This window comes from Sinohyriopsis cumingii, chromosome 4 (assembly GCF_028554795.1).
Source record: "Sinohyriopsis cumingii isolate HCF-2022 chromosome 4, ASM2855479v2, whole genome shotgun sequence".
NCBI lineage: Eukaryota > Metazoa > Mollusca > Bivalvia > Unionida > Unionidae > Sinohyriopsis > Sinohyriopsis cumingii.
The window spans coordinates 75397629-75423579 of record NC_142964.1 but is presented as its reverse complement, the minus strand read 5'-3'; the positions used below and the strand labels follow the sequence as shown (position 1 = coordinate 75423579).

Below are 25951 nucleotides of genomic sequence, written 5' to 3'. Positions count from 1 at the left end.
TTTAAAAATAAGTCTAACAGTTGTATAATTTGAAAGAAGAACAACATATATACGAATGAGTAGCATTCATATATATTTAGTGTTGACTCTATGAGCAACCCCATTGTGACCCCTGGTATTTAACCACTGTTCATCAGCTCTTCCATACACAGTAGGCCACATGGCTTTTGTTTATGACTAACATGTTTGATTTGATCATGTGACAGTGATGTTACATTTCAGAAAGATGGAGGCAGTATCCCATGAAATAATGTTGAAGTCTCTGCAAACCGTTTATTTCATCAAATTATTCTGTGCTGTTTGATTTCCATGGACCAACAAGTGTATTAAAGAGTGAAAGTTGATAGCTTTTATGATTGATTAGAGAATGCTTTTTGTGGGTACGTGTTATTCTATATGAGAGAATGATAACAACCATGGCATGGTTAATATTAATGATGACAGTTCATAATACTAAGGTTGTAAATAGGACTTTTCTTAATTTAGTTTGCATTGTCTTGGTCAAAAAGCATTTTAAATTATGGTATTCATTTGTTAACATTGATACATAAAAAAATCATAGTTACAATAGGCATGAAAGTGAAGACTTTATGTCTTACAATTTGAGACTGTAGAGCATCACTAAATGCAAGTTACAGTCTTGTACTATAAATGTCTGGGCAGGTTACAATCGTGTACTATATATGTCTAGGCAGGTTACAATCATGTACTATATATGTCTTGCCAGGTTACAATCTTGTATTAAATATGTGTAGGCAGGTTACAGTCTTGTACTATATATGTCTAGGCAGGTTACAATCTTGTACTATATATGTCTAGGCAGGTTACAATCTAGTGCTATATATGTCTAGGCAGGTTAATACAATCTTGCACTATAAATTGTCTAGGCAATTTACAATCTTGCACTGTATATGTGTAGGCAGGTTACAATCTTGTACTATATATGTCTAGGCAATTTACAATCTTGTATTATATATGGCTAGGCAGGTTACAATCTTGTATCAAATATGTCTAAGGAAGTTACATATCAAATATGTCTGGACAGGTTTTGTATCATATCTGTCTTGGCAGATTACAGTCTTGGATCAGATATGTTGTGGCAGATTAAAATAATGTATCAAATATGTCTAGGGCTAGGTTAAAATATTGTATCAAATATGTCTAGGCAGGTTTCAGTTTTGTGCAGGTTATAATCATATATCAGATATGTCTAGACAGTTTACAGTCTTGTATCAAATATATCTAAGGAAGTTACAGTCTTGTATCAAATATGTCTGGGCAGGTTATTGTATCATGTATGTCTGGCAGGTTACAATCTTGTATCAGATATGTCTAGGCAGGTTAAATTATTGTATAAAATATGTCTAGGTAGGTTTCAATCTTTTGCAGGTTACAATCATATTAGATATGTCTAGGCATGTTACAGTCTTGTATTAGGATTTGGCCAATGTGGGTATGTGAGAAAGCTTGCCAGTAGCTTCTCGTGGGTTGGTTGTTCTTCCTGGGGTTTTCCCAGGTTCTTCCTCCACCATTAATACTGGCCACCATGCATAGCCTATCTTGTGCTGAAGAATGGCATTAAACCCCACAAAAACAACAACAATCTTGTATTGAATTTGTATAAGGAAGTTACAAACTTGTAACAAATATGTCTGGGTAGGTTATTGTATCATATCTGTCTAGGCAGTTTACAGTCTTGCATCAGATAGATATATTGTGGCAGGTTAAATTCTTGTATCAAATATGTCTAGGTAGGTTACACTATTGTATCAAATATGTCTAATTATGCAGGTTACAATCTTGTAACATGTTTGTGTTGGCAGACATTTTCCATTTTATAAAAATGTCCCTTGGTTTAGAAAATGATTTTGCAGCAGTCTCCTACAGGTAAGTGTAAGATTTTCTGAAGCTCACAGTGATGCATGTGCAGTGTCATTAATATTATTATTGAAATGCAAATTTATTTTTTTAAGCTTTCTTTTATACTAACTCAATCCATAATGTTAGTGTATAGATTTTTGCCCTTTTTGAAGTTCACTCAGATCCTTAATGTCAGATGCTGAAATTCTCAGCCTCAGTATTTTCCTCATTATTTGAGTTAAAAAGATCAAACACATATTTCCAGAATTTACATTTAAATTAATTTTGTGACAATTACAGCTCTTTAAATATCTTTTTTCTTTATTATATTGTTATTAAATGTGACCAAATATGACAATAAATACAAAGTAAATAATCCCTTCCAGTGAAGAAATAAAGACTTTTGATTGTTTATTTTCTGACATAATGGCAGTGTTAAAATTAAGGATAAATTTGGAATTATTATTTAACTTACTAAGATGTTTGTTTCTTTCATATTAAGTTAGTGGCAATGGCATATTTCTAGTTAACTATGATTAAGATATATCTTTCCACTTCCAAGATAGACACAGCTCTGTGAAGAAACTTGTTTTTTCCAACTCTCCATTTTTACCACTGTATATACTCGATTATAAGCCATGTCCAGCTGCAAACTGCACAGACCCAAATCTGCTGATGCATCATGCACTGTAAGATCTGGGTCTGTGCAGTCTGTTAGGAGTAATCAGTACAACAAACAATATTGACGCTGATCTGCAGGTGCTTTTTGCTATGACAAAACTTGATCTTTTTTATTTGCACTTTGACTTGATTTATAAGTGAGTACATATGGTCATGTATCTTTCTCATTCATCACATTTTCTAAATAAGTGAAGCAGATTACCATATATACTCACTTATAAGTAAAGTCAAAACAACACAAATTCTGATATGCTGTTATCATATTGCACCTGCAGATTAGGATCTGTGTTGTCTATTCTGCTAATCACTTCAAACTCCAAAGAACCTTATCTCACAGTGCATTATGTGAGAGCAGATCTGGGTCAGTGCTGTTTGTGATTCTACTCATCATATAAGAGAGAATATATGGTAAATTTTCTTCCATTAGTTACATATATTTTTAACTGTTCACGGTAACACATGAACTGGTCAAAAGCATAATTTTTATCAGACCTTACAAATCTAACAAATATTCTCTTTGTAAAATTATGATGTGAAAAATATTATGCATGAAGTTTATAATTGGGCTCATGAAAAATTAATGTTTCCAGTAATTTTCTTTTTCTAAATCTGCACAAACTGCATTATGTTTAGATATTCTAAGTGACAGTACTTACTTCTTGCAGGATTTTGTTGAGTCCTTGAATGAGACCAAGAAGAAGAGTATAGATTATTGTACCTTTCCTGGATTTCGCCATGGAGAGCTAATTGAACTTCCATGTCAGCTAGAAGCACCACCTATACTTCACAGAGTCACAAAGGCACAAGATTTCAATGTGAGTATTTAATAAATTAATAATTTATACTTTTTGAATGAATAAGTAATATAGAATAATTTATTAAATTGAAAAATAATACTAATTTAATAAATTAATAATTTATTATTCCTCACTTCATGACATTGACAGGTGATATAAACATGGGTTCAATCTGATAATATATACATTCATCAGGTACACATATTTCTGGAACATAAATAGAAGAAAACTCTTCTGGATATCTATATGATGTTTGGTATATATATTGTAATAGTGGTCCTTATTTGTCGTTTTGCTATTTACAATTCTAGAGAGTCAATATTTTAGAATATTTTTGGCCAATGATCTATCCATTCATCTTTCCATCCATTATCTACACTTTTTTTTCTTGGACATACCCTTCAACACATTAAAGTGCTATTAAATTTGATAGATGAAGTAGATAAATGGTGCAGATGTGTCTTTTGCTATTCAAATTTTCATCTAGACATTATTAACATTTTTGTTTCAGGAGCAAAACTCCAAAATGTCTCCATGAAATTACTGGTTGGAATTCTTTGTTTAATGTCTTAAAATATTTTTGTCCTTTAGTCTGTCCATCAATCAATCTCTCATTTCTGGAGCAAACTCCAAACCAGCTGAATATATTCCTATAAACCTATCAATAGTTTTATGTGTACTTTTTAGCAAATTGATAAAAGCTTCATATTTGTTATTCTGATTCAAATTTATGTACCATTCAAGAGCAATGTATCCTGCTCAGCAACTACTATCTAGACTTATGTATACAAGTCGGCCAACAAACAAGTCATCATCCATTATTTTTATCAGCAGTACAATTAGTGTTTTGTCATGGTACACAAAACAAACTAATATCAGTGGTTATTTTAAGTCAGTTGACCCTTGACCCCAAAATCTCAGGAGTCAAAATGAAAATCTCAAGAGTCAATTCTTTTGGACAGTCATGAGCCCATAGCTCTGATTCCTTGTTATTGGTGGAAACAAATAATGTTTAAGTTTTATTGTCTTGCTCTGAATAATGAGAAATACCAGTTCAGTATTTTGTTAGAAATATGCAATCTCATTTTTGTAAAAGTATTTCTATTTCTGATTTATGTTACTGTGTGTATATTTTGTATATGAAACAGACATGATTATTTTATACTTTATTATATTTTCAACCTTAGAACATATTCTATTATCAATTGCTCAAATAATTTTTTAAGCAAAAATATACGCATACAGCTATGAAGGTTATATATTATGTAGATATCAATGATGTACATCACAGAATTGTCAGTTCACTTTTCCACTCATCCTTAAATTTTCAGACTGACAGTCTCAGGGTCAGAAAATTCATCACCACCAGGTCATTTCTGAGACAGAGACAGAAAAGAAAATATACTTCTTTGTGCCATTGTGATTTTAAAGTTCATATTTATGCACTATGTGTTATGTCCATTAAATTTTATTCTGAATGATCCATTAATTTAAATGTTTGAGATTTAAACGTTTTGCTGATTTAAGCAAATAAATCATCAATAAAACACAATCCCATGCCGAAAACTGGCTTAGCAGGAAGCCATATATTCCCTTTTTGTCTGATTATAATTTAAAGCAAAATCAAGCAAATGCAGATATTTGATCAGAAATGAATCCAGTGAAATCATAAAGGATTCCAAAATTTTAAACATCCTGCTAAATGAAGCAACTTGCCAATAAAACAATTAACTTGGTCCACTTCCATTGACAACCGGCTTCACAAGCTGTCATAATGATATGCTCCAGTTCTGACCAGTTGATTATAATTTGATGTCCAAACATACCAATGCTGATATTTGATCAAAAGGCAGTCCATTCATGTCATAATTGTTTCCTCTTTCTCTATCATAAAGTTCAAACGTAATCTCAAGATAATGAAACCTAAGTCAGTTAAATCTAAGCCTGACTTCAGTGAACTGTTAGCTCCGCCCATTAAAATGCCACTATTATAAAAATTGCAACATATGTCAGATTGTCTTGGTACATATGAACATATGCACTGGCTTTCATTAAAAATATTTAAGGAACTTAATTAGTGTAGTGAGACCTACATATATCTGTTAGAGTGATCAGTGGATATCCTGATATAGACTTGAAAAATTCTTCATATAACGTTTCTGGCAAACATTTTAAAATAAAATATGCAAATACAAAACTATCTTTCTTACCATTTTCAAATACGCCAGAATCTCAAAGCTGGGATTTGTTTTCCATATATCATACTTAAGAAGTTTTGTCGATAACGTATTCAAAGTCTTTTCATTGGATTGTATTCAGATTCAGTTGATTTAAGAAAGTAAGTTTATGTTAGTGAAAAACCTATTTTGGAGCAGATGTATCCAAAAGATAATATCTGTAAGCTTTGGAAAATTGTAAATAACAGCCAAACATCTTCATGCTGAGAAAGCTAGCTATGCATATGCCCCTTCAGAAAGAAGCACAAAAATATTCATACCCAGATAAGGAACATACTATGTTCAGAAATAATTAACAGTTTGATACTGATGCAACTAGAGGTGACATCTTTTAAAAGATTTTGATTTCAGTAGAGCTCTAAAAAGGTGGAGCAGTTAGAAAGATACACAGATATTGAAGTGTTTGGTAAATATTGAACTATGTTAGTTTCCTCCTCCCCATTCTTCTTTTCTACTCCCCCCTTCTTTCATTGTCAAAGGGTGAAGTCCCACTTTACATAAAATCCTGGCAGCATCTCTTCTTAAATCATACCTGGAGAACAAATTTCGAATTTATCTTTTGGAATTTATCTTTTTATGCCAAGATGTTTATGAAGGTGCTGATGGAATAAAGAAAATAAGTGCAGAATCAGTCAGGAGGCAGATTTTAAACCGCTCAGTTTTATCACCTTGTGTAAAATCTAAAAAATTATGGAATAGGACTGGGTGCTGTCAATAGTTTTCCTTCTTCACTAACCTAAAAAATACAGCAGTCTTTTGCATCTGCAGCAGTATAATGTGATTTTGTTTGTATTCATCTTCATTCCCATGCCCAGATTTTTTCTAGTTGAGATTTACTTTGCATGAGAAAATCGTTTTATTTCTTGTTTTGAAGAAATCATTATCATGTCATCCAGGTTTAAATGAGACATGACATTGGTAATGAGATGTTTTCAGAACATGCATGCAGTGCAAAACAAAGAGCCTAGTGGAGCCAACATTAAGTGGCCTTACACAGTGAATTAAACTCACTGACAACCAATAGGCAGTCTGTTTGAAAGTAATTTTGTTTTCTTGACATTAATGAGAATTGCATATAAATAAATGATAACTATATCTCTTTCTGTAATCTGCATACTGGATATACAATCATTATGCCAACATACATCAAGGGGCACCATCTACCTTTTAAAGATATAAAGACCGTCAAGTTCATATGTGTATTGATATGTATTGTATCACAGGTTGTGTATTGTGAATCATATCGATATATGGCATAGGCGTATCATTTCACCCCTACTAAAGTAACTGTCACTAACCACCAATATAGAAGTGAAGTAATGTAACTCTCCATTATGAATAATCATAATATCTTGAAGGGAAGTGGTCATGGACATACCCAAAAACAAATGTTAATATTTTATGATAAGTGTATATCTTTGTTGCCATAATACATTTGTTTTAGGATGAATGCATGTAATACTTTAACATGGGCTATGAGTAATGAATAAAATACATACACAGTCATTGTAGGTGTTTTTCCTATTTTAATTTTGATCATGGAAACTGGCCTTTCTGTCAATACCTCTTATGAGAGCTCACCCGTCTTGAGAGGCCACAACCTATTGTCAAAAAGGGTGGCTTCTAAGACAGGTTTTATTGTATATACCAGATAATTTATTTTCATGTTTTTTTCTTCAGCCTGGCTTTAAGAAGTTTTGGAAGAAGCTGTTTTTGTCAGAAGCCTCAGTGGCTGTAATGCAGGACTCCTTCTGGTGGTTTTTCCTTGCAAAATTTGATGTAAGGAATTATGTTATCTCTTTTTGTTGTGAAGGTTTCTTAATTGACTCTTCTATTATTGTAATTTATTGGAGCTCCAAATATAGATTTGCCTTAATATATAAATGGACTTGTCCTGAAACTGGTAAGTTTACCAGTGAAACAAAGAATATAATGCAGCTTGAATGCAAGAGAAATGTACATTAAATGCAAATGAAATTCAGATTGAATGCAAGAGAAATGCAGATTTAATACAAATGAAGTGCAGCTTGAATGCATGTAAAATGTACATTGAATGCATTTGAAATGCAGATTGAATGCATGTGAAATGTATATTAAATGCAAGTGAAATGCAGATTGAATGCATGTGAAATGTACATTGAATGCAAGTGAAATGCAGATTGAATACAAGAGAAATGAAGATTGAATGCAAGAGTAATGTACATTAAATGCAAGTGAAATGCATACTGAATGCATGTGAAATGTACATTGAATGCAAATGAAATTCAGATTGAATGCATGTGAAATGTACATTGAATGCAAATGAAATTCAGATTGAATGCATGTGAAATAAACATTGAATGCTTGTGAAATGTACATTGAATGCAAGTGAAATGCAGATTAAATGCAAGTGAAATGCAGATTGAATGCATGTGAAATGTACATTGAATTCAGGTGAAATGCAGATTAAATGCATGTGAAATGTACATTGAATGCAAGTGAAATGCAGATTAAATGCAAGTGAAATGCAGATTGAATGCATGTGAAATGTACATTGAATTCAGGTGAAATGCAGATTAAATGCATGTGAAATGTACATTCAATACATATGGAATGTACATTGAATTTAGGTGAAATGCAGATTGAATGCATGTGAAATGTACATTGAATGCAAGTGAAATGCAGATTGAATGCAGATGAAATGTACATTGAATGCAAGTGAAATGCAGATTGAATACATGTGAAATGTACATTGAATGCATGTGAAATGCAGGTTTAATGCTTCTGAAATGTACATTGAATGCATGTGAAATGTACATTGAATGCATGTGAAATGTACATTGAACGCATGTGAAATGTACATTGAATGCAACTGAAAAGCAGAATGAAAGCCAATGAAATTCCAGTTGAATGCAAGTGAAATGTACATTGAATGCAAATGAAATATGGATTAAAATCCAGTAAAATGTACATGTACATTGAATGCAAGTGAAATGCAGTATGGATAGATCTAAAACAATGCATTTTTAATAAAATGGAGTTCACAGATAAATAAAATGTTGGATGCAGATGATAACTAAAAAGAATTTAACAAAATGTGAATGATATTTCAATAAAGAATGTGAAAATTAATATTTTCCAAAATGGGATTTTCTGTTTTTTAAGTGGTAAAAGGAAAGAGATACATCTTTCATATGTTATTAAAAGTGTGATTTGTTGAAATAACAAATGCATAAAATGTAGATTGAATGCAGATGAAATGTACATTGAATGCAAGTGAAATGCAGATTGAATACATGTGAAATGTACATTGAATGCATGTGAAATGCAGGTTTAATGCTTCTGAAATGTACATTGAATGCATGTGAAATGTACATTGAATGCATGTGAAATGTACATTGAATGCCTGTAAAATGTACATTGAATGCATGTGAAATGTACATTGAACGCATGTGAAATGTACATTGAATGCAACTGAAAAGCAGAATGAAAGCCAATGAAATTCCAGTTGAATGCAAGTGAAATGTACATTGAATGCAAATGAAATATGGATTAAAATCCAGTAAAATGTACATGTACATTGAATGCAAGTGAAATGCAGTATGGATAGATCTAAAACAATTAATGCATTTTTAATAAAATGGAGTTCACAGATAAATAAAATGTTGGATGCAGATGATAACTAAAAAGAATTTAACAAAATGTGAATGATATTTCAATAAAGAATGTGAAAATTAATATTTTCCAAAATGGGATTTTCTGTTTTTTAAGTGGTAAAAGGAAAGAGATACATCTTTCATATGTTATTAAAAGTGTGATTTGTTGAAATAACAAATGCATAAAATGTAGAACTGAATTTATGATAAAAAAAACCACAACTGTAGTAAGTATACAAATGGAATTGGATAGTAGTTGTCCACAAAGTTTGTACTTTTTAAAATTAAGTTTAGCTAAGATTATGCAGGTGCAGTCACTGTTGATGTTAACATGCCAGTGGTTATTGTTTTTTATTAGGTCTACATCAATGTAAATAATGTCATCCCTTGTAAGAAGTGAAAAGTTGTCTGTCAGTATAAAGCATCTTATCCTGGATCATCATGCAAAAGGGCTTTTGAATGGAAAGTTAGAGGCATCCAAAAAAATAATTTTCATATCAGTTCATAAATGCATTCATGCTTTTTGATTTTGTTTACTATTTATCATTCTGCACCTTGCATTGGCAGTGTCCATTTTCCTCAAAATGCATTCATTCCCTATTTCAGTTTCATTCATTTTGCATCCAGTTTTATAGTATGTTTTGCATTTCAGTAGTAAAATGACCTGTTTCTGGGTATGACTGTCAGTATGTATGTCTCTGTATTATATGTATCTGTATCTGTTTTAGAAACAAAATGATGAAGATAAACACTTGTTGTATGACAGAATTGCAGATAGCTTTGTGGCTCTCTTCACAAGCATCAACAGAGATGTGAAAGACAAATTTCTGTCTGTAAGTACAGCTTTTAGAATGCAGACAGTTTTAAATTGATATTATAAATGAGTCTTGAAGTTCACTAATATAGCCCTTTGGAAATGACCATCCCAATATGACACCCAGAAGGTTTGGAAAAATCAAGGGGAAACAAGCCCTCAGTGGGTTACAATTCTGTGTGTTCTCCTAAGAAAGCAATACATGTGATACTTTGACATCATTTGTCTCCCCTTCTGAACCTATAAGTGTACTGTCACCCAGAGTAATAGTATTAACTATCAGGTTACAGGCTATGGTTGTCTCCCTTTTGAAGATACCAAATGGGTTATCCCAGCTGGTGACAGTTGTTTTGCTTTTGGGTGATGAGTGGAGTGTCACATTTCAGAACATTGTTTGTATTACTTGAACCAGATCAGTTTGAAAAATTCTTGAATAAATTTAGGTATGACAATATATAATTATCACTAAAGCTTCAGGGAAACAACCTATCTTTGGGTGATGATACACTATTATTGACTTGTGATATGTTTCATTCAAGGGTTTATCAACCCCAAAATTGTGACACACACTGAGGCCTTAAACCAAGGTGTCTTTATCGTTGATAAGAGTCAGCCTGAATCAAAATTTACTAATGGTTTCATTATATTTACAGTTTTGCCAAAATTCATAAAAATTTAGACGTCTAGCTCATCATATAAGATGCTCTGAAAGTTGAATTATTGGAGTCATATAAATGAAAATAGAATATAAAAATACACCAGTCCCTTGTTTTCAGGGCACATGGATGACTCAGATCAGGCTTATAATGCAGAGGGAAATGTGGTTCACATTTTTTATATATAAAAAAGGCAAACATCAGGCTTGAATTTGCTTAACATGAACAAATTGCAATCAAAATTGGTAAATGAAATTTCAGTGTATTGCTTGTTTTATCACTGAAAATGGTGGCTAGTTTATGGAATTCTTAAATCATCATGAAATTTACAAGTTTTAATGAGCATTTTTAGGATTGGCGTAGATGATGTTACAGCATTAACACAGTGGACTGCAAATGAAAGGCAATGATGAAATAAGATAAATAATTAAAAAATGGGTCAACTTTCCACATCTCTGTTATCATAATATGAAACAGAATGTTTTAGCATCATATCACTTCATTAGAAAATTGGAAAATTTCATTGGTTTTGATAACTGTAAGTAGATGTTTGAAAAATTTCATTATAATAACTCATGTCCACATTGAACCGAGTATGTAATCCTGCCACCCAGAGTCCAATCTGAATGACGAGTCATCTGACTGTGTTTTAAAATGCAACAGTGAGCTCATAAATTATAATATATTTTGTATGATTTTGCAATGTAAAATACAGACTGACAGACAAACAGATGGAAATACACACAAAACATATTCCATGACACACAAGTCTTGCATGATGCATAATCGAGCATGATTAACATAGTCAAAACAGTAACTTCTTTTTAGCTGTAGGTAGTTTGTGACTCAAGCATTCATTGAACTAATACACCATTGGCAGTGTGATGTCAAAGACGTGCAAAGATGTCAGATGAGCTTGTGGAATCTTATATTTCCATATCATATGCATGAGAGGGCAATAAAATGTTACATCAGAGACAGCTTCTAGCAGTTTAACCAATCAAAACACAACAAAATAAAGTCATATAATAAAGCTAGATATTCAAGAAAAAAGTTACCATTTTATTATCCTTACAAGAAGAATTAAGTAAAGCCTTTTGTTTTGAGGGCTTGTATCTGTAATGAAAATGTAGCAGAATCATTTTTACATTGTTCACCACTTTAAAGCCTGAATTCTAACACATACGTTTATGAGACTGAGTGCACAGTATGATTGGTTGAAGGTAAACATTTTGAACATCCAAAATTTGCCCCAGACATCCAGTATGGCCACCATGGCAGTCATTGGATCAGTTGAGGGTCATATTGGCATGTGGTCCTCACCAAATGACTAAATATGAAGTCTGTTTTGTTTTAATTGTGAATATCATGTAATTGCTACTTTTTCTAACCTGAAAGTCATATCAACATGTTGTTTTTGTCAGAAGACTTCTTATAAAATCTAGGTGGTCCTAAATGAAAATGATGCCAATCAGACATACAGTATCTTGTTATCTAGGTGGTCCTCCATGAAAATGATGCCGATCAGACATACAGTATCTTGTTATCTAGGTGGTCTTACATGAAAATAAGCCGATCAGACATACAGTATCTTGTTATCTAGATGGTCCTAAATGAAAATAATGCCAATCAGACATACAGTATCTTGTTATCTATGTGGCCCTAAATGAAAATAATGCCGATCAGACATACAGTAAATGAAAATAATGCCAATCAGACATACAGTAAATGAAAATAATGCCAATCAGACATACAGTATCTTGTTATCTAGGTGGCCCTAAATGAAAATAATGCCGATCAGACATACAGTATCTTGTTATCTAGGTGGCCCTAAATGAAAATAATGCCGATCAGAGATACAGTAAATGAAAATAATGCCAATCAGACATACAGTATCTTGTTATCTATGTGGCCCTAAATGAAAATAATGCCGATCAGACATACAGTAAATGAAAATAATGCCAATCAGACATACAGTATCTTGTTATCTAGGTGGCCCTAAATGAAAATAATGCCGATCAGAGATACAGTAAATGAAAATAATGCCAATCAGACATACAGTATCTTGTTGTCTAGGTGGCCCTAAATGAAAATAATGCCGATCAGAGATACAGTATCTTGTTATTTCCTGAATGGATCATCAGATTAACATGTTTTTTTAACACAAAGACTTTTGATGATATCTGCATGTAGTTGGTCCGAGTTGGAAATGGTGCTGACTTTACATCCATTAAGGTTGTACTGTATTCTTGTACTACTCGTGAATGGATGGACATAATAATATGGGGTTTTCACTCAAATAATGTTACTTAAACAATCCTTATTATGTCTTGTTGGTCCTAAATGAAATGGTACTGATCTGACATACAATTTTCCTGCTGTGGTGGCCATTTGGAAAATCACATTATCACTACATTTCCTGAACAGATAGTCACATTGACAAGGAGTTTTCACTCAGAAATTATAACATGAAATAAAAAAGATTCTTTGAATGTAGCACAGCTATGTTTCTGTTGGTTAGCCTTCAGAGCAATGCATCAGTGTCCTAGGCCTCAGTGTGACATAATGTACAGCAGAGTCACTATCAGTGCCACTGAGAAATGTGATGTCTGTGCTCTTCTGTGATGATGGGTACATTGAATTTCAAGTTGATATTAATTATGACATTTTTAAAATTGTTGAATATTGAAATTTACTTCTTGCTTCATGTGGCAATTTTATTTCCATATATTCTTGCTTACAGGTTTAGTCCAACTGCAAACAGCAAAGAACCAGCAATTATGTAATGCACCAGCAGTTTACAGTCCTTGTTGTTTGTTCTACTTATTACTCCTAAAAGAATGGCATACACCCAGATCTGCCAGCACAGTATGCAGTGGCAGATCTGGATTTGAGCAGTTTGCAGTTGGACTTGACTTACAAATGTGCATAGATGGTATAACTTGATATCATTGATCTGATATTGCTCTAATGCATTCCATTTTTTAAATATGTTCACCAGTGAATTATCATACTATCATGTCATGCATGCAGCATCAGAAGCCTCTAATGGAATTTCATGCTTTAGTCAATGAAATATTCAAAGGATTTTGCAGAAGAATGTATTTGAGTGTGTGTGTGATTTGGATTTTAAACATAGCTTTAAAATGTTCAGTCATATCGCTAAGATGTGTGCAGTTGGGCAGTTTATAGTAATGTCTAGCACTGGGGCATCATGCCACAGACATGTAGCATGATGTCCCACCCAGTCACGTTATCCTGACACCAGGCCGACCAGTCCTAACACTATCCTCTTAATGCTGAGCACCTAGCGAGGCAGCTGTTAGTACGATTTTATATGTCTTTGGTATGACTCAGCTGGGGTTCAAACCTGCAACCTCCCACATCTGGGGCGGATGCTCTAACCACTAGGCCACCAGAGTAGTCAGAATGTATTTGATCTTTGTCAGGTGATAAACTATACATTTGTTGTTATTTCAAATATAATAAACTTATTGAATAATTTTAATCTATTGCTCAACAAGGCTTTTAAAGGATAGAAATTATCAAGCTCTTTTCATTAATTTCATATGAGATTGCCTGTATTTAATAAGCAGTCATGTGCAATCCTTTGTTTATAACATAGGTCTATCCTGACTGCCTTGCTCAAGCAGTATTTGCTGCTTTTTATGAAGCATTTCCAGAATCTCGGGCAAAATTTGATGATAATTTCAGACAGGAGGTTGTCAACAATGTCAGTGAATGGATATCAGGTAAATATCTTGTAATAGGGATATATTTTGATCATTTAGGAAAGAATTATATGATAAAAGCTCCAGGTCTTGAATCAGGTGTAAATTCTACCAAACTCAGTGATTGATAGTATTCATGCCAGCACTCTCCTGTACCTTTTACAAGATCCAGCAATAAATATATTTATTTTGACTAATTCTAAGTTTGTTGAGATATGTGCATGTTTTAGAACAACAAGCAATGTATACAGTCCTGGAGTAAATCATTCAGTTCATACAAGCTGACTTGTGAACTCATTGCAGAAGTCTCATACATTTTTTCATAAAGAAATGGCAATTTAATTAGCAGTACAGATATCAAACCATCAATATACAACATAATAATTTTTTATTTTGCTTCTTTGATTTATTTAAATCTCATTTATTGTGAAAATCTTTAAAGTGTAGACTTTTTATGCATTCTTTAGAACATCAAGCATTTCTTCAACAAAGTTAACTCTAGCTGAATTCCCGAAATTTGCCATTAAAATTAATGAAGAGTTAAATTGTCCAAAGTACTGACATCATTACTTCCCTTGATTAAGACTTGGCTTGCTGTTTATTGTGACATTATTGTGAAACAAGCCAACCAGGTGCTAGAGTAGAAGCATATTGATTTCACTGTGATTTCAAGTAAAAATGAATGATTTTTCTCATTAAAAAATCACTCAATTATGATCAAGAAGAGAGAAAATGCTATTGCTTCCCATCCATTCAATTTCTTATGGAAGAACAGTGCAGAAAATAGGAATCTATTAATTATATTGTGTCAGATTTCTATAAAAAAAAATCTGAAGGGCTTTCCATTTGGGCTGACTACTAAATTCTGATTTTTTTCTCAAGTATATTACAAGCAGTTAAAGCATTATAAACCCTGTAAAATGTGGGTAAAGGATTTAGACTTATAATTTTAGAAATCATCAGGAGAGAGAGAGAGAGACAGAGAGAGAGAGGAATATTGAAAAATAAGTTGTACCATTTCATAGGATACATCAATTCAACTGCAAATAAAACTTAATTAAACTTGTTCCTCATAGATTCATAATGGGCAAATAAGGTTTTTCAATATGAAATTGAACATGGCAAAATATTATGTTAGGATAAAAGGGATTGCATTTGGAGAGGGTTTGGTCCCCATGCATCCTTTCATATAACTGCAGTTTATTTTGGAAGAGTTATTATGGATAATTATGACTAAAAATTGGGATCTAATGCACTTGTTTTATGACAGTGGCATGTATAAAAGAAATTAATAAAATAAAAATTAATAAATATGCTGAGAAGGTCCATCTGAATTCAAAGTATTTTTTACAATTCTTTCAAATAATTGTCAAACTTTGTTTTTTTTTCTTGATATATCAATGACTATAGTGTCTGTAGGTGTACCATTAAAAATTTCAAGTGCTTACAATTTCACAAGATCACCATTCATTTCAAAGCCCATAGCGAATTCCCTATATTATAATCAATATATTGGTGAGTTCTTTGCTAAGTAATTTGTCACTTTCACATACAGATTAGGTGCACCTTTGCCAACATTTTGTGAGTGTCATACTTTCAAACACAATTATTCCATACATGTGACAGAATCATTACATCATGACAGTAGATTTTAATATTTTGATAAGTAGATTGGCTTCTAAATCATAGTAGAAGTTCTTATCAATGTAAGTTTGACACATTTTGAACAATTAAAAACAAAGCATGCATATTTTTTGCCATAATATATATTCTCTTCATATTGAAATAAAACAGCAAGTTTTTAACATCACTCAGATTTAGATGGAAATCATATTTTAACAATTAATTAACATAACTATTATAATTAATGAGTCATCATATTATATTAATTAATGAGTCATCATATTATATTGATTAATTAATGAGTCATCATATCATGATTAATTAACAAGTCATCACATAATGATTAATTAATATGAGTCATTATATTATAATGATTAATTAATATGAGTTATCATATTATTACGATTAATTAATATGTTTCAGGGTATTGTGAGTTAAAATGAAGAAAAAAGAGTTGTATATCGCATTGTTCGCTGGAAAGAACTTTTAAATAAAACCCACAATCATTGTTAGTTTTCACAAGTTTTCTACTTTGTGTCTACTGATGACATTCATTGTGATTATTATGATTCGTACTTAACTGGCGGTCAGTAGTTTTCAGATCCAGATTTCACCTATATCATTGTGTCTGCTTATGTCTGGTGATATTATTTCACACCAACATAAACTCTGATTTCCATGCATTGCTGAACTTGCTGTATATTTGTTTTGCCAATGGTTGTTATCATTGGAAGAAAGCATACATTTCAGCATTTTTACATGAATTGACCAAATATTCCTTGACAAACATAATAACAGTTAGACAAGATGCATAAAATGCTTGCACAAGTGTTTCTGCCCAAATCATATTTTGATTGGTCTTGCTTTTTATCACACCTCTGCCAAAGGTCAGCTTTTGTTTTAATTAGAGACTCACAAAAGATCATGAACCATATTCATAGCTGACAACCTTCCAGGCTAACAATTAGTGAAAATAGGGATAAAAAGTGGTGAATCTGGACATGAATTCGTGAAAAATACCATGACAATAACTTCATCCACTCTGACCACCCCATTCACTCCGACCGTCAATACTACACTATATCAAGTTCGCAAAATAAAAGTAAAACACTACATATATGCAGAAATATTTATTTATCAAGACATGATACTGTGGCAGACTTGAACTTCCTCAACTGCTTGATCGTAAATTTGTTTTCTAAACAGTTCCAACTTCTTGCCTTCCGGTTGATTTGGGGACTAAAATTGCTGACAAATTTTCTGCAGCTAAGGAGGCCCTAAAGTCTGTCTTATTTTTCCTCACTAAAGAAAATACTCTTTCGCTGTCACTGTTGCTGTGAGGAATGCACAGGAGCTGCAGCATTTTTGGTTCTTCCACAGGAAAATTTGGAAGCGATTTTCGAGTCCGGGAACATTTGTCAGAACAAATGTTTAGCATGGTCTCCAGCTGATAAAGGTATATTGTGTTCGACAAGAAAACTCACAAATAATGATTCAGCATTAGTAGCCTGCAGGTCTTCCGCCAATGGTTTAAAATATTCCAGAGCTGAAATCTGTGAATTCTTAATTTTCCCAACTTCTACGTGTTTTTTGCAACCGACATTCTTCCTCACATTGTCTCTGCGATGGCACACTGAGTGCAAAAAGCATGAATGAATATCAGTGTTTAATGGCAGAATGCACTGCCAATTTTTGATATATTCCAAATTAAACTTCACTTTTTGAGTAATAAATTTCTTTTTTCTTGGTGGTGAAGACATTTTCAAGATCTTACATGCGATGCTGAACGGTAACTCGAATCAGTGTTTTGACGCATGCGCGGAGCAAATTTCCGATTAGGCCCCAGTTTCTCTCAAAAGCATTTGTAAAACTACTCTTATACATATAGATTAAAATAGGCTAAAATGCTTGCTACTGGGCCAACTATACTAATCGGCTGTAGATCTACTAATATCGTGACCAGCAGTACCGGACCGTTTCAGCAACTGCAAATATCACGACTAGCGCTTAATGGGAAATCGGTTATTTTATTAAAGATTTAAAATAATTGAGGATTGGAAAATTCATGAATTTTTGGCTTACAGCATGAATCTGTGAATCGCTGAAAAGGTCGTGAAATTCACACCAAATTCGTGAGGGTTGGCAGCTATGCATATTTGGTCTCTTTATTACTCATAACACCTCAAAAGAATATCCCACCTTTGGCCTTAAAGCCTTCAAGTTACAACAGTAAGGCAATCAATTTACAGCTTGTTCATGTTGTGTACACATGTCGACCATTGTGTAACAATTCTTAATTAAATTATACAGCATGCATCATCATACCAGTTGTTGTACTGGTGAAACAGTTCTGTTTCTCAGTTAACTGGTTCTGAAAGGTTTCTATAACTGGTGGAACAGTTCTGGTTCTCAGTAGACTGGTTCTGTAAATTTTCTGTAACTCCAGTAGTTGCAGTGGTGGAACAATTCTGGTTCTCAGTAGACTGGTTCTGCATGGTTTCTGTAATAGGTGGCGCTATACAGTTTCGCATTTTGCATAGGGTTAGGAATTTAAAGAAAAAGAATGTCCCCGGCTTTCCTCACTGGTTATACTGGCTATTTAAAAAAGACCTTGTATATCTTAGGTATAATGCAAAGAACCTTTAATTCCCTTTATTTTGGTGTATGATTGATGGGTGTACTATGGGTTATAGAGTATACAGCTTGGCCTTACTTCAAATGTGCACCTTTCAAAAAAGTGCTAGCTCTACTTGGTCATTTTCACTTCCTGAACTTCAGAGGTCAATTGTATAAAAAAGAGCCGATAACTTTTTTTACATTTTATATATTTGGTAATTCATTCATTGCACTTTCAGAAGCTGGTATTGTCTAGTCTGGCAAAATTCATTTTCCCTATTTTAATAGCTGCTATGTATAGTGTACTTTAGACTAATTCAGACTGATTTTTTAACACAAGGGAGCAGACATTTTAGTTAGCAGTGTGCTTAAATCATGTAAAATTTCCAAAAGTACAATATCCAAAAGAAATATCATCCACATTACATTAATGTAGCATAGAGGTATGCAAACATTCTCTCCACTGTGCATGTTTTAAATGCGAACTACTTCACCTTACATACGTCACTCTCTCAAAAGTACATATTATCTGGTGAGCGCCACCATAACAATTGTTGCACTGGTGTAACAGTTCTGGTTCTCAGTAGACTGGTTCTGAATGGTTTCTGTAGTACCAATTGTTGCACTGGTAGAACAGTTCTGGTTCTCAGTAGACTGGTTCTGAAAGGTTTCTGTAATAGTGGCTGTTGCACTGGTCAAACAGTTCTGGTTCTCATTAGACTTGTTCTGAAAGGTTTCTATAATACCAATTGTTGCAATGGTGGTACAGTTCTGGTCCTATTTACTCAGGTGAAAAATGATAAGACAATTATTATGGCATGAAAACTAAAACTAAAGTGGTATTAAATCTGCTTTAATATTAAATACATTAGTGACGAGTTTATCTTGCAGGCCTGTTTGAAACACAGAATTTATGTCTAAGTATTTTAGATATTTAATGTCATGCTTATCTTGGACAATATTTGATGGTGTCAGTGTTGTTTGTGGCAATACTTTGTAAATGCCACTGCAAGTATAAACAGTATTAAAGCTTAAAATTTCCCCATAAACTTCATGCTACTCTGTGTGCTGACATACTTTCTTTTATGCTTCTCTACTATTATAATAAGGATTTATGAAAGAATTAAATTTTATTTTAGAATTTCTCTGGAAATGCGAACTTAGTGGACCAAAGCTCTAGAATTCAGCTTTTTTTATTGGCACAGCAAGATATTTTATTATACTGCTGTTGGTGTTTTCTGTTCTTGCTTTTTTATTATGCAAACCAGTTTATTTCAGACTAGATAAAGTAGATTTATGAGACTAATTTAGCCAAAATTTAAGTGAACCTTTTCCAAAGTATGGCATTATTTGTTTTGTATTATTATCACCAAAAATTCCTCTTGTTCTTATCTTGTGTTGAAAACCATTGGCCCCTCTAACTTTATAGATTTGTCTAAATGTAAGGACTTAAATCTATGCTTTTATTGTGTTTGCCAGGTCTTAAGCCAGTACCAGGTACACACAAATACTGGAGGATCAAGCGACTGCAGGCCAAGGTCCCTAGGGGGCAGGAAAAAGAGGCCAGTAAAACTGTGGAACGAATGATGCATGCTGCTGCACTCCACAAAGACAGTAAGGATAACTCTAATTGGCATGTACTTTACCTGAGAGATTCTAAAAGCTGACAAATGCATGTACTGAGTCATACAAATTCCTTGTTTGATAGCACAAAACTTGACAAAGTCATTGTGTAATTTGCCAATGATCTGATATAGCCAGCTGGTTTGTTTAATGGCACTATTAAAATATTATTGGCCATATCTTGCCAAGGAAATGGGAACTGAGTACCTATCTCAAGGTCACACCAAGGCTGCCAATATAGGCTGGTGTAGACAGAGCTCAGACCTATGACCTCATGATTACAAGTCTGCCACTCTACCAGCTTGACTACTTAACTCTTTACCTTCTGCAAGTACTTACTGCCCTGCTTACTAAGCCTGATAAGCAGCCTGCCTTCTAGCAGCTATTTGTAGGCTGAACCCCAGAGCATCATAATGGCTGCCTGAGTGAGAGCTTCTTGAGTTAGTGCACATGCTGTCTACATTTTTTATATCAATCTTGTCCCATGCAAACTATGTAATTTAATAAAAACTAATATTCTAAATACTTACCAAAGTTTTGTGCCACTCATTTCCACCAACAAGTACATATAATCCTCAGGAATCAGTGTCACATATTCATAATAAAAATATACCTCAAGATATCTGTTGTGTTTATAATGTATATTAGACTACTTTTCTCACCACTATTTTGCACAACTGGAACATTTCTTCAGGAAAAAACTGTAAAATGAAATCTATCTCCCTTGCATTTTTATATAAATTAAATGTTGGCCCAAACCTACTGTAAAGTCATCCACATGTAACGGTCCCATGTGTCCCGACCAGAAAAGATCATCACACGTTTCATCCTCAGATTCAGATAAATATGAAATGTCAGGTGTCGAAACAGGATTTATACTACTGTCTGATCCATCATCTTTAATCGGATCATGAAAGGTAATGTCATTTGAAATGTCATCAATTTCAAATCCGTCAAAACTTTTGTTGGAATTGTTGTCGGAATACATGAATGTTGCCATTTTGTTTCACTTTGTCAATTGACCTCGTTTTCAAAAAAAATTCCTTCTTATATGCTGTAAAACTACTAATAGAACACTTTCATCATTTTATGTAAGGACTAATATCATTAGCTAAATATTATTAAAAAGACTGGATGTTTGAGATTTCATCCAATGCCAAGATTTAATAAAACATTTATATGTGTCTCTGGGGGTTCCCAACCCTTGGCTGGAAATGCATGTATGAGCCAGCCAGGACAGAGAGAGTATTATTAGCAGCTTGTATATGTATCTCTGGGGTTACAATGCTATTTTTAGAGTTGCATTTATGCATTAGCAGAAGGTAAAGAGTTCATATAGTATATAAAGAATGGGGTAGGGTGACTCTTGAAACTCTCCTTTGTGAGATTGTAGGACATTTGTAGCATTCTCCAGGTTATTATTCCCTTATGCTTTGTGAGACATTGTTATTTAATATCGAATGCTTTATGTGAATGATTGATGTCATACTCAGATATTATTCATTGTAACGAATGTGTGGTTATAATAAACAACAAGAATTGACCTTAAATAAATCATTACTCTGGGGAATTTGATAGCAATTTCTGTATTTCTGTATTAATATTTACATGGATTGCTTTTAGGTTTTGCTGTGAATGTCATAGATAAGGACTACTTAAGAAATTGTTCATGAACACAGTAGTAGGTCAGAAATGATTCCATCTGTGATGTATTAAGTCCTTTCATGACGTATAGGTAAATAGAAAGGGGGTATGCACTTTTTGCTTATATGTTTTTTTTAACGAAGTTTTGAAAATGGCACAAAATGACTGGCCTTGTGAAAATATTTCAAATTATGTTAAACCTAACTGGTGAAAAATTCAAGTCTTCCCAATTTTTGAATCTTTCGTTTGAATCATTTTTTGTCATAAAATTTATTTTTGCAGATTGAAGCTGTAAGACTTTGAAAGTTTGCTTAGCATAACAGCAAGTCTTTGATTTTGCTACCTTTCTTTATGAATGCTATGTTTGACATTTTTCCAAACCAAAGGAAATTATTTTGAAGCTTTCAGGAAACTTCCCAGGTGTTACTTTTAATTAGCATATTCTCCATCACAGTCTCATCTGCTTATAATGACCCCTCAGGGGACCATCTGAAAGCAGTCATTTATAGGCAGGTTAGATTTAAGTAGGTGCACTTAAAGATAGAGTGCATTATAGACAAAAGAAATCTAAAATAGCAGATTGATTGATTGATTGGTAGGTGGGCAAGCAGATGGTCAGGCAGGTTGAAGTGAATGTGAGTGATTTGTCTTTAAAACGAACCAGATCAAAACAAAAACCACCATACAGACTATCACTTCTGTCATGATGGTACATCTTTGGACAACCTTATCCATTTTCAGAACTAATCTTATTATGACCTGTAAAAGTTAGGACATGAAATTATTGCAATTTTTTCATGTACGTTAAGTCTTGGGACACCTTACTAATTTGTTTTCTACTGATCACTCAGCATATTTTAACGATCATAACGTTATATTTATAAAAAAAGACATTGCTGCTGTTAGTAGACTATCATTATGAATTATTATATGGAAGTGTTGTAAATTAATATAATTTGTTTCAAAAATCAATGTATTTTATTTTCCTGTTTTCATATCATTTCTACCTATTTTAAGTGTGTATAATTTCATAGGACAATGAAAATCACTGAGCATATCAACAGTAACTTCTGCAAATTTTCAATTTATACATTATTGCATTAAAATTGTTGAAAGTCACTAGTAGTTACATTTTCTGCCTTCAAAATTTTAATACATAACTCATTAAAATGTGGTACTAGTATTAAAGCATTAAAAAAATTGTTTGGTTCATCTCTTACATTTATAGTGACCTTGTTTGCATCATGGCATCAGCACAAAAGTCATGTACACTGAAGATTTTAACTTGCACTGAACGAAGTCCATATCATGGTTTTGAATCAGCTACTCAATTAGGGTAATCATGCTAATTTTGAAGTAAAAGATAAAAGGATGAATGCTGTAGAACAAAAGGGTACCTGCATTACCTTCTGACAAAGTTCCCTCTTTACCCAAGCCAGTTTCAGGGTTTAAACAATTAACTAGCCAGGATTTCTGTTGATAAACAAAAAACAAATCCACCAGGTATAATCAAAAGGAGATGCTGAAACAACAAGATTGCCCAAATCAGAAAAGGAATGTGAATAATGCATGGAAACTTTTTATTTTGTGTTAAGCGAAACTAAAATGGATTGATGGTGATCTAGTTGATCTATATTCAGAATTTTAATCTATTTTATGGTCATTCACTAATGACTTTATGACAGTTGTGGGAATATATGTTTGTTTTATGCTTAATTTATTTATGAATATTCATTAAACCGCTCCTTTTTTATATAGATTACATCACTTTCTATGATCACTCATAACACTGAAGAAAGGAACCTATCAATCACATGAAACAAAATAAATAAAACAGTAATAGATGTATAGCTCAAATGTGATGTGGAAGAATGAGATTTGGTAAAAATGACAAATAAAGGAAAAGATGTATTTATTATTTTTAGGAATAAACATGGGTTTAAGTGAGCTTAACAAAAATGACTGAACATGGAAATCAGCTTAGGACAAATCAGGAGATTTGCAAAATTTGGGAGTTTTGACATCAAAAGAGGGAGGATTTTCAATGAGAATGGGAAATTTTGTATTGTAGCACATGTCTTTGACTTTCTTATTCAAAATGAGAAACCAAAAGTTTGTCACTATGTGAATAGTTTTCATCTGTCTAATATATGAGAACCTTTTTGTGATTTTAGAGTTAGAGAGCATTTTTTTGACTAGCTCTGAAAAATGATCTGCTACTGTAAATGGGAGATGGGTAGTGTTATTCTTGCCACTATACAAGACGACAAAATCAGCTTTATGGGAAGGTCAGAATGCATTTTTGTACTTGATTCCAACCACCGAAATTCCAGTTTTCATCAATCACTGAATTTCATATGATATTTCAGCTGCTTAGATTTTGGTGTTGTAGCATTGGAAGATAATGCACACTTAGACATCTCAACAGACTTCTAATACCAAGGCCAAACTGACCTTGTTTTATGCTGATTGCATTCTTTGATAGTCTAACCATAATTTATTAATCTCTTTAATCCATTTGGATTAGATTTTGATCACACATAGTATAATCCATGTAAGTCAACTTCATACACTAAAGCCAACTGACCTTGCTGACAGAATCAAAGGGATCCTAATTGTGTTATGCTGTTTGAAATTAGGAACTAAATTGTTTTGCCCTGCTTAAGCCAGTGGTCACAGGCAGTTTTTTTAATAAATATACTACACTGGCAGCAGGGTGGGAAAAAAATGGAAAAAAAATAAAATAATTTTGCATACATGGGAGATTTCAGTGAGTGATGGGAGGAATGTGAGTCTGACACCATTATCCCAAGGGGAAAACCCTCCCATGAGAGAGGTTCTGATGTATGTGCCAAGCATGATATGCATTGTGTATGTACTGTCCCAGTAAACTCTAAACTGGCTAATGAATTATGAGGTCCATATTTACCTTGCTTTTTTATGTCGGAGAAATCCAAAAATATGAACATGTTAATTAAAATCATAAAAACAATCATAGTAGTTTATAATAGTTTGTTTATGTGGCAATTGAAAAAGAGCTGGTCAGTGCTGTATGACATATGGTACTTTTTGCTGACTTTGTCTTTATATTCTTGTGTCTGTAAGTGTTGTGGCACCAAAAAGGTTATATCTTTTAGATGCATACTAGTCTTGGGACAGGAAAAATAATATTGTTTTCTGGTCCTAAGACTTACTGTCATTATGGTACACCCAGTACATTGTGGGACATGGAACCCAAAATATAATAATTGCTGTTGTGCAGGGCAGGCAAAAGAGATACTGCAAAATTGGAAGGGAATGAAAAATTGTGGCAGCTATGAACAGGCAATTGCTATATGCAGGTGGCTGACTAACCAGGCTAAACTATTTTTGATTATTTCCTTTCTTTATTTTACTATTTTTATATTTTAGTATAGAATTTATTTCTCTCACATCATTTGTACAGTGAACTACAGCCTGGACATAGAATCGTTTGAAAAGCTGGTAGACCGGTTGGGCACGGAACATGTAACAATCGGACAGACACCCCAAATGGTGTCCCGTGAGATGACAAAGATGACCAATGCTTCCCTTGGCACACCTACCTTTCCTGGAACCACAAAGTCACAATCTAGATTGACTGCTGCTGGGATACCCCATAGAAAATCAGTAGAGGTATTATTTGGTGTTCTGTATCGTGTTTAGCAACATTATGAAGGAAATTACAACCTCATCTGTCTTATCAATGTGACTGTACACACATATTTTTTTATACTCAATCTGTTGATCCAAGTTATGAAAAATTTATGAACTTTTTTTATAAATCTACCTATTCAGATTCTAACTCTCTTAGACAAATTTTCTGTTACTCACCAGATTCTTGGCATTTACTTCTTAAATTCTTATTTTATGCTGCTTGTATGCACAAAAAAACCCAAACCCAAATTTGCTAACAGCATAATTCCATTCCAACCTTGATGAATGAAGCATGCTACAATGCATTTTTGGGGTCTTATTGATATTGTTCCTCATCGTTTGCTGGTTAAGGAGGTTTT

General features: G+C 33.1%; 1 protein-coding gene across 2 annotated transcripts in view; it reads left to right on the top strand.

Annotated features, from left to right (window-relative positions):
- LOC149801474 (protein FAM227B-like) overlaps positions 1-25951 on the top strand; it is a 55912-nt gene that overhangs the window by 19712 nt on the left and 10249 nt on the right. For both annotated transcript variants that reach the window (XM_089955623.1, XM_089955622.1), the window contains 6 exons: positions 3207-3356; positions 7256-7354; positions 9939-10043; positions 14306-14432; positions 20130-20264; positions 25363-25571. In XM_089955623.1, coding sequence (XP_089811749.1) covers positions 3207-3356; positions 7256-7354; positions 9939-10043; positions 14306-14432; positions 20130-20264; positions 25363-25571 — 825 coding nt within the window. The remainder of the gene's footprint in view (positions 1-3206; positions 3357-7255; positions 7355-9938; positions 10044-14305; positions 14433-20129; positions 20265-25362; positions 25572-25951) is intronic.